At 38.8% G+C, this 18239-nt stretch overlaps 1 protein-coding gene across 14 annotated transcripts in view; it reads left to right on the top strand.

The window, feature by feature from the left end:
* The window catches only part of LOC121874218 (probable phospholipid-transporting ATPase IA), a 124792-nt gene that overhangs the window by 78864 nt on the left and 27689 nt on the right, over nt 1–18239 (top strand). For all 14 annotated transcript variants that reach the window (XR_006090380.1, XM_042378255.1, XM_042378261.1 and 11 more), the window contains 11 exons: nt 289–497; nt 1099–1230; nt 1786–1923; nt 2516–2668; nt 2948–3145; nt 3747–3905; nt 4021–4206; nt 5900–6022; nt 6480–6794; nt 7659–7738; nt 9131–9226. Coding sequence is in view for 13 of the 14 variants with exons in the window: in XM_042378255.1 (XP_042234189.1) it covers nt 289–497; nt 1099–1230; nt 1786–1923; nt 2516–2668; nt 2948–3145; nt 3747–3905; nt 4021–4206; nt 5900–6022; nt 6480–6794; nt 7659–7738; nt 9131–9226 (1789 nt within the window). In the remaining variant the exon portion in view is untranslated. The remainder of the gene's footprint in view (nt 1–288; nt 498–1098; nt 1231–1785; nt 1924–2515; nt 2669–2947; nt 3146–3746; nt 3906–4020; nt 4207–5899; nt 6023–6479; nt 6795–7658; nt 7739–9130; nt 9227–18239) is intronic.

The following is an 18239-nucleotide window of genomic DNA, read 5'->3' as shown; positions in this document are numbered from 1 at the left end:
TCTATCCATATGTACTTTAATGCAACCGAACTACCAACCTTACCTATTGTAACCTAAGATAATCCAACCTAAACAAACTACAAGTCTTATCGAATGTAACTCTAACCTACCCTCTGTAATGTAAGCCTAACCCAACCTTTCCAGGGATCTTATGCATTTTGTTCCTGTGTGATTCCTTAACACACTATTTGATTTCCTTTACAATGTGTTCAGTTAATAACAGGTTCATTCTGTCCAACACATCACAACCAGTAAACAGAATGATCACTATGAATATTGACTCGACAGATGAGCGAGCGCTAGTGGAAGGCGCACGGGAGTTGGGCTTTGTTTTTGAGACGAGAACGCCAGAATGCTGTATAATTGATGTTTTGGGCTCCAAGGAACAGTACGAAGTCCTCAACGTGCTGGAGTTTACTTCTGCACGCAAACGGATGAGCGTCATCGTGAAGACTCCTGACGGCCAGATCAAGTTATACTGCAAAGGTGCTGACACGGTAAGTGGCTCTGTGCTTTTGTCTTAGCTTGTAAGGAACACAGAACTATTGAACAGAGAAGTGACCAAGGTGTGGTAGGGTGGTAAGGCCATGTTGAGAGAAAGAGAAGTGAAAGAGTGGTAAACAAGTGTATAATTTAGAGATGGATGGTAGGAAGGAGAGAGGAAGACAAAGGAGTAGATGGAAGGACATGTTGAAGGAAATACCAGAAGTGAGGAGGATGGAAGTCTCGGAAACAGTAAAGCACATGATGATAGGAGAGTGAGTGGTTCTGGGGTGTCACAGTAGCTAGAGGGAATGGGAAAAGGTGAGAGTTTGAGTAGTGTTTTAACTCTTGATTGTGGCCACCAGCAGCAGAGAAGAGATAGGCTTATAAACAGTAAAAGAAAAACTGGAGGTTAATAGCAAGCAGAGGGTGTTTTGAACTGATGGAGGATATACTGTACTCAGGGGCTAGGAGTTTCACAAAATGGTATTCAGGGGATATGAATGAATTTTGATTGACAGAAGTTTGACAATATGGAATACTGTACCCCCAAAAAAAATACATGGGCCCTGGCAGATGGCCTCGTCTTTTAACAAATATATTTTATACTTTCAGGTAATCTATGAACGTTTAGGTGACAGTCAACAGTTCCGTGACTTAACGGTGAGACACTTGGAAGAGTTTGCAGCAGAAGGTTTACGAACTCTCTGCTACGCTGTTGCCGACATATCACCAGAGTTTTATGAGGTATGTAGTGTGTTATTTCTTATGGAAGCGTATACATTTCATCATCATCGTCACTGATTTATGGTCATTTCTGTCACTAGTGTGGGTCAGCTGTGATTATCATGTAGCATAGTTGTCTCAGTTACCATGAATTTTGTGCTGACCTTTTCATTAACCATCACCTATATTATTGACAAAAAGCTTTCATCATTAATAAACAATCATCTGACACAGAGTCTCTTGGTGCAATAGCCAGTCATTCAACCATTATCAGGATGCTGCCGAATAACCCAACGTTGACTTGTAGATTCTGCAAAGTTTATTTATACCCTTAACACGAAAGGTTCAAAGGTGGTGGGGTCGTGGTGATGTCTGTCTGTTCATCTATCCTTCTATATTAAGTAAAATTCATTTGGTGTGAGTTATAGAGCTAAGTCACATTCTTGTAAACTCAATGAACCTTCTTCCTTCTTAAGTACTGTAAGAGGAAAAAATAGTAATAAATAATGAGCGACAAAATTTTACACATACAATACTAAACTCTTTCTGATGCCTTAAATAAATATTACTTCTCAGGAGTGGAAAAATACGTACTATAAGGCCAGTACAGCGCTGCAATTCCGAGAAAGAAAATTAGAAGACGCAGCTCAGCTTATAGAGAACAACCTTACGTTATTAGGAGCTACCGCAATAGAAGACAGACTCCAGGATGAGGTAAGGACGAATGGCGAGGTACGAAACGTCACATCGTCTATACTTGTTTTGTGTTTTGTCTCAACATCCATACACCGTCGGGAGATAACGCACAGCACCATAGATAAGATTAAGGACGAAATAGTAAGAAGTTATATAACATTGGCGATCACATTCTTAATTAATGTGAGGTAAAGGAAGTAACGTTTGTGATATTGTAACATTATTGACTACTTTTGATGTTTAACTTCACATTAGCCTAACTTAATTAAACCAGTTGGATGATCTTGTAGCCAAATCTCAATATTAACTTTGTAATTTAAATTAAGGAATGTTCTAAAATCCTCCTTTAGTTCATTTGTGATTCTACTTATGAGGGTTTAGTATTTAATTCTACCCACTGACCACAAGTATAGTTTAAGTAAGCAACGTTTAAGTAGAAGCCGTTGTGTATTCAAACCTTGCTGGATGTGTAGGTGTATGTGAAGACAGGAGTGTGCTTCAGCTTTTCTTCATTAAAAGGCTCGAGACTGATAAAATTAAAGGAAAAACAGGTCAAAATTGAACACAAGTTATGCCAGTGATTACGTCACTCTGGAACTTTTCTCTACAGGTGCCAGAGACCATAGCAGCTCTGCTTAAGGCGGGGATCCATGTGTGGGTCCTCACTGGAGACAAGCAGGAGACAGCCATTAATATAGGTCATTCGTGCCATCTGCTGAATCAGGGCATGCCGCTTATCATACTCAACACAGAATCTCTAGATGTAAGTATTGCACATCTGCTTATTATAAAGTAGACCCTTGCTTTCCAGTGTTTTATAGTTCAAGGTTCATTCCCTCAATAAAATAAGTAAATAAATGGTTGGAGATAAAAAAGAGTAGCTCTATATTACATAAACAGCTCCTTCCTTTCTTGTAATCATCCTGTGGGTGACACCGTAACACCAGCTGTTTGACAAGGAGGGGTGTGGTCATGGACTTAACTTGCTGTGTGAGGGTTAATTTTCCTCATAATGACACTTAATTCTCCAACTTCCCTCCAGGAAACTCGAGATGCTATTAACCGCCATGTGGTCGAATTTGGTGAGCAGCTGAAGCGCGAGAACGAAGCTGCCTTGATTATCGATGGAAAGACACTCATTTATGCTCTCACTCCTGATTTACGGAAGGACTTCTTAGATCTCTGTATATCTTGCAAGAGTGTTATATGCTGCAGAGTGTCACCTAGTCAGAAAGCTGAAGTGAGTGTTGCATTGGTTTTCTTACCCCTTTCACTATGGGGACACCACTTTTACTGTCTTATTTAGCTAATGACAGACGATTTTATTGAGCGCAGAGGTGACTCCATACACAAGGGGTTAACTCACCAGTTTATCTCTGCTGCAGTAGTGCTCTGTAATCTGATCCTCAAAATCCAAATAACATTGTTAGGAGCTGCCATAAGTCATCACTGATAATAGGAAATTAATGTTAGTACCAGTAGCTAGATGACATTTTAACCTTTAACCAAATAATATCACAATATGTCAATGATAATCTTAACTGCTGAACAAGAGTAAAAGGAGATGCCTTACATTTTCACCCATACACTTGTGTCTTTAAGTCTGTGTTTCTTTATTCTCATTGCCCAATTAAGTATGCGTGCTGCTTTAACAAGTCTAATCTATCCTTTTGGGACAGACCCATACCAAAGATGGGAGATATTTGAAACAGTTGTAGGTTATACTGTAAGGTCTGGGATATAAATATTACCTTTATTGTTGAGAAGTAAAGCTGTGCCATGCTATGAGTCAGCTTCTTTCGTGATGAGGCTGGTGACTGATGTTATTGTTCTGTGTACAGGTAGTTGAATTATTGACTCGTGAAACGGGCTCAGTCACACTTGCCATTGGTGACGGAGCTAACGACGTGGCCATGATTCAGAAAGCCAACGTGGGTGTTGGCATTGCTGGACTGGAAGGTCTTCAGGCTGCATGTGCCTCAGACTATGCTATTGGTCAGGTAAGAGTTGTGCTTTGTGGTTTATCAAGTGTTTTTATAATTTAAAAAAAAGTTAATTGTTTTTACATTAATACATCCATAAATTTGACAAGATATGTAAATTCTTGTTTTGCAGTTTCGTTTCCTGGCGAGATTGTTGTTTGTGCATGGAGCTTGGAACTACAGTCGCCTCTGCAAAGTCATCTTATATAGCTTTTACAAGAATATTTGTCTGTATGTCATTGAGCTGTGGTGGGCGGCCATGTCCGGATGGTCGGGTCAGGTGTTGTTTGAGCGATGGAGTATAGCCATGTATAATGTGGTGAGTATCTCTTATTATCTCTCTCTGTTATCTTTCCTGTTACTAGAGATGCATTTTTCTTCTTCCTCATTCTTCACTAGAGCTAACAGTGCCACCCTTTCTACTTTTTTCAAGGAATTTATCTGTTCTTTCACTGTGCTTATAGACAAAAATCTTTCACCTCTTTGTCATGATCAATGTCGTTCTCATTAATGTTCCATGTATTAGCATAAACTGGTAAATTAGTTTTTTATCTCTTTATTATGTCTGTGTTACCTCATTTCCGTTTGGAACTCTCAGTTGAGGGGTGACTGCGGTATAAGAATCTACAAATACTTCTACTCCTTGAAATTGATGTTTATGGTGATTAACAGAAATATCATCTTGATTCACTCTCTACCTGGTTTAATATTATGGGTGAACCAGATTACCATTTGTTTAGATCTTAAGAAATAAATGGAAATAATATAGTTTGTCTTGACTAGTATTCACAAGTCGAAGCCAGAGGATGGGAAGCTAAAGTAGAAATGTGTAAGTAAGAGAGACAGATGTAAATATTGAAATAGTATATCACTGATTGTGATGATGGGAAAAATTTGTGTGCAGGTGCAGGGTGAGATTGGCCCATGAACCAGCAATAGGAAAATAGACAGAACATTTGTGGGATGGCGGCAAATCGGCCCTGTCGTAGATGGCACCAACTGAGGGTATCTTGGGATTATATTACAGAAACATTCACTCAGAGGTAGTACAGGAGTGTTGTTTCCTAAAATTTGTAACACTTGGAGGTGGGTGTCAGTCATATACATGTTCATAGCAGTGTCACATTAACAAATTGCTCTCTTCTATTACTGTAGTCAGGCCTGGCACAATTCCTGTAGTCACTTCTGGCCCTTAAACGAGTAACCAGCATATCTAAACTCCCTTAATTTCTTGAGTAAGTTCCACCACTTGACACATATGACAGTTTCAAGGCACTACTAATTCTGTGCATCCAATTTACCTCATTTACTGCCCTCAATCACTTAATTTTCTGTTACCTATAATTTATACTCCCTCCTCTTACATCCAGAGTTCCATTCTGCACACTGGTATGATAATGTTGGCTCCACTAACTCTCTCTACATCCCCAACTTTGCTTCCTCTGTCATGTATCCTTCAATCCACCTTTCTTTTCATCTACTACACTATAATTCATCGCTCATCAATCCATTTACTGACACATTCACTCCCAGATGCCTGAAACACTTCACGTCCTTCAATCTAACATTTAATTCTCCTTGTCTTTTTTTTTCAATTTATTTTAATGTCTTTATTTTTACCTTCATCATCAGCTTTTTTCCTAGTACACAGTCCTCCAAACTCATTTTCTGATATAAATAATTTTTCTTCCAAATTGCCCACTAAAACAGCATCATCTACTAACATCAGTTGACTCACCTCCCATAGTCTTTCTATATATCATTATTTTGTCAAACTTGCACCTCTCTCTATCACTCTTATTTTCACCTGTTACTCACCCATCAAGAGAAATATTAAGCAGCCCTGTGTATGTTTGTCCATAAATACTTTTAATGAATATATTTGTGATGATGATAATGCTCATTTAGAACATTGTCTCATTAGCTGCATTTTTTGGATATAATTTTACTAACATGTAACTTTTTATTATGGCGGGAAACTCACGATCTAAGTTTTCCTTCTTTGTTAACAGCTATTCACCGCTGCTCCTCCCTTGGTGATGGGGATATTTGACCGGTCGTGTAGCGCAGAGACGAGGATGAAGTACCCGGAGCTGTACCGTGAATCACAGAGTGGATCACATTTTAACTGGAAGGTGAGATACAGAGATACAGTATTTGCAAATCTTATACACTGCAATATGACTTTCTGTTTGATCTTCAACATAAATCAAGGAGACAAAAATATGAGGTGAAAAAGGTGTCTTGGATAGCACCAGTTAATGTGTAGCAGTGAGGGTGTACAGTACAGTACTATAGATATACATATAATGACATAGATGTTTTTATGGCAAGTTGATTTCATGTACTGTACTTAGGGGAGTGTTGCAGAGAGTGTTGGGTTATTACTGATGTTAGGGACAGGTGACATTGTATCCAGATAATTTATGTGAAGAGATTAATGGCTTGAATGATTTTTTTTATTTATTTATTATTTTTTATGTTGGTAGTCTTGAATAACAATAGAGAACACTTTTATACATATATTTAAAAAAAGAAGTTTATGCCATTGTGAACATAATGTCCTATAACAGTGTACATTACTTTTGACAGGTGTTTGTGTGGTGGGTTTGGCTGGCGCTGGTACATTCAGTTTTGGTATTTGTCCTGCCCTATCTGTCCATGACCCAAGACGTAGCGTGGGGTCACGGTCGCGTAGGAGGTTACCTCATGACGGGCAATATGGTGTACACCTACGTAGTTATCACCGTCTGCCTTAAAGCAGGTCTGGAGACCGACGCATGGACGTGGGTCACGCACCTCGCCATCTGGGGCTCCATTGCTTCATGGTTTATTTTCCTGCTGGTGTATTCAAACTTTTGGCCGATTCTGCCCATGGCTCCTGACATGTGTGGTATTTATCTGCAGGTAGGCTGCTTATGGTCATCTTATAGTTCAGTTAACATAGTCTCTTCCTTAAGGGTTGAGATAACATAGTTCAGTTAACATAGTCTCTTCCTTAAGGGTTGAGATAACATAGTTATCCCTCAGCCTTGAAGGATTCTTGTAACTATGCTTAATAGATCTTAAAAATATAAAAAATTTAGAACTCTACGGATCAGTCTTTTTGAAGAGAATAAAATTGAAGAGGTCTCGGCCAATGCACAAACTTTTAGTTGACTGTAGATAACAGTGAAGGATTTTTGACAAATTCATGTGGTCTTGGCCTTGTGGATAATGTGGATGAGCAAAAATTATCATTGGTATAGAGACTGAAAGGCATATTTAGCAACTTTAAGGAGGATTATGTGGTGGTGTGACAAACATGCCTGAATTAACATTAAGCAAAAATATGATTATTGAGAATTACAGTGAACATCTGTAACTGAGACACAGTGCGAGCATTTACTGAACATGATCTTGTTCTCTTAAGAAAATGAGCTTGACTGATGGAGACAATATACATACCTGGTATATATTTCAGTGGGATACCTTATGTGTTTTAGAAACTTATTTGTGAGAGGAGAATAAGCCCAGGAGACCTAAAAGGATTTCTTACTTAACTGAGTATATTTTATTGGAGGTGGCTGGCTGAGAAGAACTGCCATGCTTTCTTATGACAAACATTTGATTATAAGTTTATTTCTTGATTTATATTAATAATTTAATAATACCCTGTTCATTCAGTCTTATGTGTGTGAAGATTCTTACTCATCCCTCCTTTCCATTTTGGTAATAGGACACAAATTTGGTGATTAAAATACACTGATTATTGAATTGAATCTTTTTCAGGTCTATTCATCTCCGGTCTTTTGGTTCGGAGTGATCCTCATACCATTGGCTTGCCTCTTACCAGATATAGTTGTCAAAACGTGAGTCCCAGAAACAAGTTTTTATCACAATATTGCCTTTAGAGTTTTCAGATTCTGTTAGAGGTTTTGAAATAATTATGCCTTGTAATAGTTTATAATGGATAATGGTAATATATCGGCGACCTGTGGTGTAATGGGCAGCATGCTCGCATCGCAAGCGAGCGGACCCGGGTTTGATCCTTGGGCAGGGGGAAACTATGGACAAGTTTCTTTATGCTATTTGCCTCTGTCTACCCAGCAGTAATTGGGGACCTGGATGTTAATCGATTTGTGGATCGTATTCTGGGGTAATGGTTAGCCAGTGCAGTTGGTGAGTTGTCCGGTCCTCTCAGACTATTCCTTAACACTGGGTCATGTAACTCGTTAACTTAGGGTGTGGCTGTTGTGTTGGCGACAGCTTCTACACCTTAAACAAATTCACGCCTAGGTGGCCCTTGGGCCGACCTTCCTCGTTACACGAGGGGCAACCATTAATGGTAATATTAATATGGGATGCAAAAGAGGAGTGGATGTAGCACTGTCCTCCTGAACCGAGTCATTGGTGTGAGAAGTCCGGCAGTTGATCCAGATACAGAATGAATGTCTACAGTTGTAGTTGGAGGAGTGAAAGCCAATCCATTTCACCTCCTTGTGTACTTAAGTTTTAGTCATCAATGTCCTGTGTACTGCCTTTAACCCCTTCACTATGGGGATGCCACTTATAATATGTTATTTGGTTATTGCCAGACGATTTTATTCAGCTCGGAGGCGAACCCCCAGACACAAGGGGTTAATGGCTATTGATGTACATTTTTCCAGATGATGTTAAACTTATTTAAAGGGTCAGTGAATTGTGCTACAACTGGTTTCTTGAAATAAAGTACATATTGATGTCGCAGCAGTAGCTATTAGGATGCTGTTAAAGTCTGATAATAAGAAGAATATAGGTCTAGGAAGAAGATTGATAGAGTAAGACAGTGTTGATGAAGTATTTTTAACTATTCACTTTCATAACTTAGTGGTTGATGATTTGAAAATACTTAAAAAAAAAAAGGAGTGATGATAATGTGTATTGAAAATGGAAAGTGAGGAGGCCAGTGGTAGTTAGGATTGGAAATGAGAAAGTTGTGGAATGGGTGTGAAAGTGTGATTGGTTGGTTGTCTGTGTACCAGAGGATTGGATAAAAGCAGTCATCATGACGTTGTGTAGAATGACCAGGGTGACTGTGTGTTTACAGCGACTGAGGTATGATCATGGCTATGGGGTGAAGGTGACATAAGAACAGTGTATTGGTAATTGAGGTACTGTATTTAGTAAACATAGATTTGATGAGATAATATAGAAGTGTCATGAAGTTTTGTATGTACACCATGTGTCCCTTAAAGAGCGTGATGCTATTCTTTATATTTCAGAATACGTAACTCGATCTGCAAGAGTTTAACAGAACAAGTGCGTGAGAGTGAGATTAGCAACAAGGATGTTTCCAAAGTTCTAGACACCAAGCACAGGTAAGCGAAGATGGCTCACCGTCACCCTCTCCTGCCCTCCGTCCCCCTGGTCCTCCGCCCTCCCAGCCCCAAAATCGTCTTGCCTCGTCACCTACAAACATGATACAGGTCCACCCTGCTTGCCTCACCGCTCCAACTCACTGAGGATGTAGGATCCATCTGGCTATTTAGCCCACTCAACCTCCCTGCTCAAATGATCCATTTGTGAGCCTACCCACCCAGCCCTCCCCGTCTGCTGAATGCCCATCCTTACTTTTGGGCCGGGGTGGTCGGCCTTGTCTCATCCACTTGGCCTGTCCACCTGACCTGTCCACTCAGCATGCCTGGCCTGCAGCCTCCCCTTGTTAATGGATATTTGTAGTGCATCAACCAAATGTTTTTCTGTATTAGTTCTCTTTAAAATGTTAATGGTTGCTACCCTGAATGTTGTTCACTTGTAATAACTGAAGCAGGGCTGATGCACTTGATGGGTTTAACAGCAGCAAGCAGTTAACAGTATCCCCAGTAAGCTTGTTTCAGCTGCAAGGCAGATATGTAGGACGAGAGTATATTTGCCAGTTGCTTGTTTTTTATTTATACTTGGCTGCCTCGTTATTGGAACTTTAAAGTTGAATCACCTGTGCCAAAGAAATAGGACCAATATTTGCATCCAAGTCTCAGCTCTGCACTGGAAGCTTTGTGAAAGGGAGCATTTGTGTATTTGAGGCAGAGCTGGGACACAGCTTTGATATAAAAATATCCTTTTAAAAAGTTGATAATGGGACTGGCAAACTCCACCACTGCACTCATGCATCCATGATAAGCTTGGCTATAGGTGTCTGTGTGTATGGTTGCTGAATTAATATTATCAAATGTGCACCACAACACCTTCTTCTGGATGTTTTAATGTTGTAAGAAATGGATAAATGTACTATGTAGATTACTGGAATCTAAGTAGTTTTAGCATGAACATCTAGTCAGCATATACTTAAGGCCTTAGCATTGTGTCTATTGAATCGATTGTATTCTCTGGTCACTGTTTTTGCAGTTGTCATTATTTATTATTATAAAGTTTTGTGATTTGCTGCCAAAAAAGATATATCCATCCATTTGATTAATCAGATAAATTTAGTTGAGTTTTAGTTACAAACATTAGATCTTGTTAATCAATTGAATGGGTATATTTCTACCAACTTTTTTAGTATTATAATCATAATTCTTGAATCCTAGAAGCATGGAAAGCTTCAGCATATTTTTTACATTTTTTAAATACCTCAAAAAGTATTTTGTGTCTGTAGATTACTGTAGGGTATTAAGAACTGCAGAGTTTAGAATCCATTTTTATAATTCTCAGATACACTGTAGTATACTGTATAGATGATGTTTGTGAAAAGGAGTTTTAAGTAGCTTTAGGTCGGTATTAATTGCTGTAAGTATTGGAATAAGTTGAGAAGTACTTTATGAATGTTGATAATGTGTAGATTGTTGCTGTGTAATGCTGCTTAACCACAGATCAACCTGTTCTACCTTCATTATTTCCCTTAGTAACTCGTGATTGCTTCCCCATCTCTGTCCTGACCTCTGTCTTACAGAACTTAACATTTGCCTACAATGATTATTCAGATGTTTTATGCTGGAAAATTTTATTACACCAAAATCTCTTGGCAACATACTGTATAGTAAGTGACTCAGCACAACAGTGTATCATTTTTATTATTGTAAAGCAGAAAGTGTCCCATCACAGCAGTTGTCTTTATGGTTATACTGTACAGCTACAAGTGTTCCAGCATGGTCCTGAACCTCGTTGAGATTTTACTGCTGTAAGTGTCCCACCCAGGACTGTATGTCATTATTATTGTACAGCTGCAAGTGTATCAGTTGAGCACATCATTATGGTCATACAGTCATTGTCATAGTACAGTACAGTATCAGCACATTCTTATACAACAAAATGTTGTATGCCTGCAGGTGTGTGAGCCCAACAGTTTGTACAGTTTGTCATTTTGAAGTAAATTTTCTGGATTAATGATGAAATATGATGTTTAGGAAATTGAATACTTGCAAATACTGTACAGTATATTATTGTCAAGTGAGTTTTGTGCAGCCTACCACACCTCTTGGGGGCTGTGAGCAGGACAGTGTTGTTGCCACCTTGCAGTTATGTGCAAATGTGCATAACAAGAAGTTTATTGCATTTTTTTACATCTTTGTCTTATATTTTGCCATTACTGGCAGTTATGTTTGTTGTGGAAAAATGACACCAAAGCAAGTCTCAATTAGTCCATCGAATTTATCATTTGACACTTTCTAATTTAATTTACCACACACTTTCATCAAGTAAAAATTGGTGAATTAGTTTCTTATTAGAAAGCTGCAGTTCAGTATTGACATAGAACATTGCATGAGTGTTGGGGGCAAGAGAACTGGCATAGTTTAAAAACTCTGCAGCTTCTCTTTGTTGCCAAGTGGACCACACAGATGACAAGGACTCCACCTTCTTCAAACTGTCAACATGAATTGGGTGAACCTAATTGAAAACAAATGGACACAGAATGTATATCAAGACTGAAGAACATTATACAGTACAGTATATACAAGCAGTCATTTATCTGAATACTAACCAGAAAAAACAGATACTCGAAATTGATAGAATCTAGAGCTTAGCATCTGGTACAGTATACAGGTATGTATGTACTGTACTCAGCTCATATATCCATGGATGCAGACTTACTGAAAGAAAAATAATTCAGTGAAGTAAATACTAATATAGTTAAAAGGATTCCATGAACTTCGAGGAAAGGTGTAGTTAGAGCTGCATCTAATGTGGCATGATATTGATTTTTGATTGTTGGCATTGGTCACAAGTTGAGGCACCTGCTTAGTTTTTGTCGAGAGAGTTGGATAGAAATAAGTTGTCGAGTCTTGGCTGTCACAACATGCCATCACAGTACAGTACTTGATCACTGTTGCAGAGCTTTAAGTGTAGTACACGCTCGCTGTTATGTTTTCCAGATCCACACTAAAAGATGAAAACTTAAGAGTGTATTTTGATAATATAGATTAGAAACTTATAAATTATTAATACAGTTTAGATACCCACGGTCATCAGAGCTGTTGTGTTGAAGTAGGAATTTTCATCTTATAATGTGGATATTATTTACAAAGGGGTTATTTATCACTTCATCGTTGAACCTTCCAAGTAACATTGATCACAAGTTCCCAGATGAGGACATAGTGTATACTTAGCTGACACACACATACACATATGTATTTTCACTAGTGTCTCTGAGGAAGTCTTTATTTACACTGCCAGCTTTTACATACACTCATTGACTGGTACTGAGTAAGTTTATGATCATGGAACTTATGTAAGATAAATATATGAATCTGTAAAAGGAACAGCACCCTGGATGACTGTACAGTACAGTATACATTAGGTAAATGTAGCTTAGTATTGTCCTTTGATTTTTGCATTGTATATACTTGAACTAAATTTGCGTTTATCTGCTGCTTATTGCATTAAAAAAATCACTTGGGAATTTGTCGGTGTATACGCTGCTCTGTGTTGGTAACAGAGCCAGCAGCATAACCAGAAAAGTGTGCTGCTGTGAAGCCACACGCTGATAGCTTTTAAAGAAACAATATTGACAACACATATAATGAAATTGGTAAAGTTAAGTACATGTTGATGGTTATTTCTGGTGAATTGGAAAATACTTTATTTGCTGTGAGGAGAAAATTAGTTGTTGTAGCCTTTTGGGAGGACTGAGAGGAGTTTTTTTTTATTATTATTATTGTTATTATTATTATTATTATTATTATTATTATTATTATTATTATTATTATTATTTTTATTATGGTTGGCATTATCTGTCTGTCTGTTTGTAAACATTTTGGTTTCATACCTTAACCTAACCATAAGAGGGAGCTGCCTTAAACGACACACAAAAATGACGAAGGTTAAAATCCCCTACAAGTATGTAAGGTTCAAAATGAGCACCGGTTATTAGAGCTACGGAAGACTTTGTGGTCGGAGATGCTACTTACAGATTTCCTCTCATTTGTGGTTTGAATGTTTACATGATCATCTCTACAGTGCAGCTTCTTTTGTTGGCACTTGAATGTAGCAGTTCAGGAGTAGATGGAGGATAGGTGTAAGTAGTACAGTATACAGTTTCTTGTATACTCAGTGAGAAAAGTCATTATTATACAGTACGTCTTTGGATGCTTTCAGGTTTTTTGGGGGAACAATTTAGCTAATGCCAGTGTACAAAACCTGGAGAGTTATTTTGGTTATCCTTTTAGTGTACAGTACAGTATAGTCTGCATTTACGCGGTCAATTGAACCCATGGAGGCCCGCGTAAAACGAGAAACGCGTAAATGAAATTACAGAACATATGGGATTAATTGAAATAGAGACTGGGCCGACCCCCAAACTCCACTTTTTCCGACACAATACCTACGTTGTAGTAAAAATAATATCTTAATTTTATGATGGTATGCACACACAATTAATAATTAAGAGAAATATCATTAATATTAGGTTTTCTAACACTTACGTTAGTAGAAAAGCTGGGTCGGCACACATGGATGGCGGCTGGTTCCGAGGCAGAGGGCAGATTAGTTGCCCTCCGGTGAATCACTTTCACTTTCACTACTCAGAGGTTTGCAGGGCCTCCCAGACAAACCTCTCAAAGTCCATATCCTCACTGTCAATATCACTATCACTGACTTGGGCTGGCTGTGGTTGGTTGCGGGCGAGGAAGTCCTCAATACTACGTTGACGACTAGCATTGATGTTGTCGAGTTAGATCTGGATATACGACTCCATAAATTTCGTCAGATGGTTATTAGACACTTCATACCGATGCTTGTCTGGGTCGTTGTTAAGGATGAGCTTAAGTTTCTCCCCCAACTCGATGATTTCCTTCACATTATCATGGCTTGGTCCAGATAATTCAATGTTTTTCTCTGGTGGTGGGGGTCCCGCGGAAGCCATTGTGAGTTGTGAGGGGAATAGCAGGCACAAGAGAGAACTGTATATGCGGACTGAGAACAATGAGACAGGCCCTGCTGGGTCAGCGACTTCTACCCTCTGGTGGCAGGGCACGTGATGTTACATTAGACCAATCACAGCTAGTGGCGGAGGGAATGCGTGGGTGGTAAGGATGCGTGACCCAATCACAGTCCAATACGTTATATGATGTCAGCCATAACGTAAGAGCGGCCTAATGCGCACCACTCACCGCGCCGCTTCCCGCGTATGGTCAAGAATGTACCGCGTGGGTAAAAAATGGCACGGTGGTCTGGACCTCTCCAGCCGCTCTCCGCGTAAATGACCACCATTTAAATTCTGGCGCACGCGTAAATGACCCGCGTAAACAAAATGGTAAATCAAGTAATGTACCGCGTGGGTAAAAAATGGCACGGTGGTCTGGACCTCTTTAGTATCCGCCAAGCCTAGGGCTTAAATTCCTTACTCAAGAAGTTTATACTATTCAATAATTTTAAAAGTTTAATATTCAATTTTTTAGTCATTTTAATGATTGAAGGTAAAGTGACTAGTTTAATGCGCGGCAAGCCTCTTAACACAGCAAACAGGCGTAGTCTCTCTCTGTTTTCACTGGAGGTAACATCTTGCTTGAGACTCTCTTCAACTAAATTCTGTGTTTCCAAGCAAATTATTGGTCATTTTGAAATATATTTTATATATTGACAATATATAATGCAGTGCAGCGATTTAAAGAAAATAATCTTGAATTAAACCAGAGAGCAAACATGGGGTGACTTCTCTTCCACCCCGTCATCATCATCCAGGAACATCCGCGTAAATGCATTGAAACTATACTGTACTGTATATACTGTACAGTATCTTTATTTTGAGAGTTGGAATAGTACCTTAATGAGAGAATAGGAGAGGAGATCAGGGAATAAAGAAGGCAAAGGAGATGTATAGTGATAGGTTTATCTCACACACACACCATGTACAGTACAGTATATATTATCATGGTGTTGCAGATAAGAGAAAGATGGGGTGTGGACTTACGTAGGTGTTTTAGACCAGGGGGTTGTATTAGTATTACCAGAGAAACTAAAATGAAACTCACTATAATTAACACAGTACTGTACTTCTTGGGTAATTAGTTTACTGTTAAGAAGAGAGGGAAGTATAACACTGGGTAATACTTGACTTTATCTCTCACTTTTGCATGGCTGATAATTAATGAATGGTAAAAGACTTTTCTGCCACCAGTCGCTGCAACGGTGGTAAAGGTCGACTGAGCAGAAATGCTTGTCTATGAGTTAGTGGTGCTGGTAATACTTGAAGGGAAATGCGGATTCTTCATCAGTTGTGTGTCAGGGATGGTGTTTGGTTAGGATTATAATCATGGACTTGTGTTTGATTGAACTAAGATGATGTTGTCTCAGGTTAAAACTAAAGCTTTACTTGGACTTCGATCTCAGGCCTGCAAATAAAAATCTTGTTCGAGTAAATGATGATTCATCCTTTATGATGATGGTGAAATTAAAGTACATTAATCTACTCTAAGGATAATAAAAGTAGGAGTGTTTATGATCCTCCTTTCAGTGTTCCAATTAAATTTAACTGGATTATCTCCAATGTCCCAGAATTATGATTTTGTATAAATAGAGTATTACCCAACCTGGACAGGCCTTCTGAAGTCTGTTGGGTTTATTGTCATCATGAAAAATGGGGAAATGGGAACTACCCGGTACATTCGTCTCCTCTGTAAAGATTACAGCAACAGGCCATCTTCCAAGCCAAAGATTATGGTGTGGACGGTTACTCATTATGGGAAAGTTTGCAATTACAGTACAGGTTAACATACGACTGAACACTATGGGTGTTATTCATAACTTTTAAGAATGTTAATGTGTGTGTTATTCACTAGACTGAACTCAGATAGTGAGTCCACAGCCTTACAACAATCTAAGTGTAACTCACAACACACAAGTAAGTTACTATGCTACCTAATACACTTAAGTTAAATACTCTGTTACCTGTATGATGTCAGTGTGACTTACAACTTCTGAAGATGATCTTATTTTCTTAGCTTAACAATGTGGGTATGTCTCACAACACTAAAGCAAGATGATCTTATTTTCTTAGCTTAACAATGTGGGTATGTCTCACAACACTAAAGCAAGATGATCTTATTTTCTTAGCTTAACAATGTGGGTATGTCTCACAACACTAAAGCAAGATGATCTTATTTTCTTAGCTTAACAATGTGGGTATGTCTCACAACACTAAAGCAAGATGATCTTATTTTCTTAGCTTAACAATGTGGGTATGTCTCACAACACTAAAGCAAAGATGATCTTATTTTCCTAATAATTATATGAGCATGACTCCTAACCCTTCAGTAAGATACTTGGTTATCTTAAAACAACAATGTGGGTGCGAGTCGTGTGACTCAGGATACAAAACAGAAAAGTTTTGTTGTGTGCACTATACTAAATAATGTAACCTTGACTACTTGGATGATTTACTTCATTGATTGATTTGATGTCATTTTTTGCATCGTCAGACACTGACCATCACATAAAATTTGGTCCTCATAATGTTACTGATCATCACTTTGTATTAACCTTCCTCTTGGGAGTTTAAGTGGATGCTGTGATGAGTGTGTATGTGTGTGTGTGTACATGTGAGTGAGTGAGACAGAGGACAAAGTACATACAGTATAAAAAATGGCCCAACAATTTTGAAGGAACTATCAAATAGATCAGTGGTTCTCAACCTTGTTTGCCCCATGCACCCCTTTCACCATATGTCAGAATGTCATTCCCCCCTCCTTTCCAAGATTGTCTGCCTCAAAAAGTGCATTCCAAATAATATGCATATAATACTGAAAATCCTTTATTTTTTCCATATTAGTATCAGTTTCCCCCTGAAAACCTGAGGGGGGAAATTCCCCCCTGGTTGAGAACCCCTGAAATAGATGGGATGTTATAATTAAAGTAATTAAGAAAGGCCAGCCATGGGTCACAGGTCATGGAGAAAGGCCAGCCAGGGGTCACAGGTCATGAGAAAGGCCAGCTATGGGTCATAGGTCATTGAGAAAGGCCAACCATGGGTTACAGGTCCTTGAGAAAGGCCAACCATGGGTTACAGGTCCTTGAGAAAGGCCAGCCAGGGGTCACAGGTCATGAGAAAGGCCAGCTATGGGTCACAGGTCATTGAGAAAGGCCAACCATGGGTTACAGGCCATTGAGAAAAGCCAGCCATGGGTCGCAGGTCATTGAGAAAGGCCACAGGTTACACACCAAAAACACAGGTTAGAGCTGTTCAAAATGCCATCAAGATTAGGGCAAGTTCTGGTCACTGCTTGAGATTAGATAATTTGGTATGTGGTTTGTGCACTTGACACCAGCCTCTTCTGGTTATTACACCAGAAACGATGAGCTGTCAGAACTGAGCTACTGGTTATTGTGTGGTTATGGGTACTTGTCAATGAGTTTATGATATCTCAGGTTAGAGTGACTTAATGACATCTCGGGTAAGATTGACTTAACAGTTAACAATGACTTGGTGATATTACCATTAGCTGACTTAGTGACATGACAGTAAACTATGATGCCATACAGTGACATGACAGTTAACTATGATGCCATACAGTGACATGACAGTTAACAGTGACTTTATAATATCTCAATTAATGACATGTCAGTTATATTAATTGATTAGTGATATATTTCATGACTTAGTGATATGACAGCTTAAGTCTTGGTGACAGAACAATTAGCAGTGCCTTACATTAATATGACATGAATGTGTATTTATTAGCATCTTATAGTGATGCACAGTAAACAGTATCGTCCCAATCTGGGTAAAATAATCTAACTTATTGATACAGTACAGTGGACAGACAGCTTTTCACTAAAATTGACTCCAAGGAACTAAAACCTCCCTAATACAGTACCAAGGATGTTTGAGTGAAAGGAGGGCACGACATCAAAGCATATTTCTGTGACTAATGTTGACAAGGGATGATACTGTTGTGTGAA

Source organism: Homarus americanus, unplaced genomic scaffold (assembly GCF_018991925.1).
Source record: "Homarus americanus isolate GMGI-L3 unplaced genomic scaffold, GMGI_Hamer_2.0 scaffold49667, whole genome shotgun sequence".
Classification (NCBI taxonomy): domain Eukaryota; kingdom Metazoa; phylum Arthropoda; class Malacostraca; order Decapoda; family Nephropidae; genus Homarus; species Homarus americanus.
This window is presented reverse-complemented; position numbering and strand designations above follow the sequence as displayed.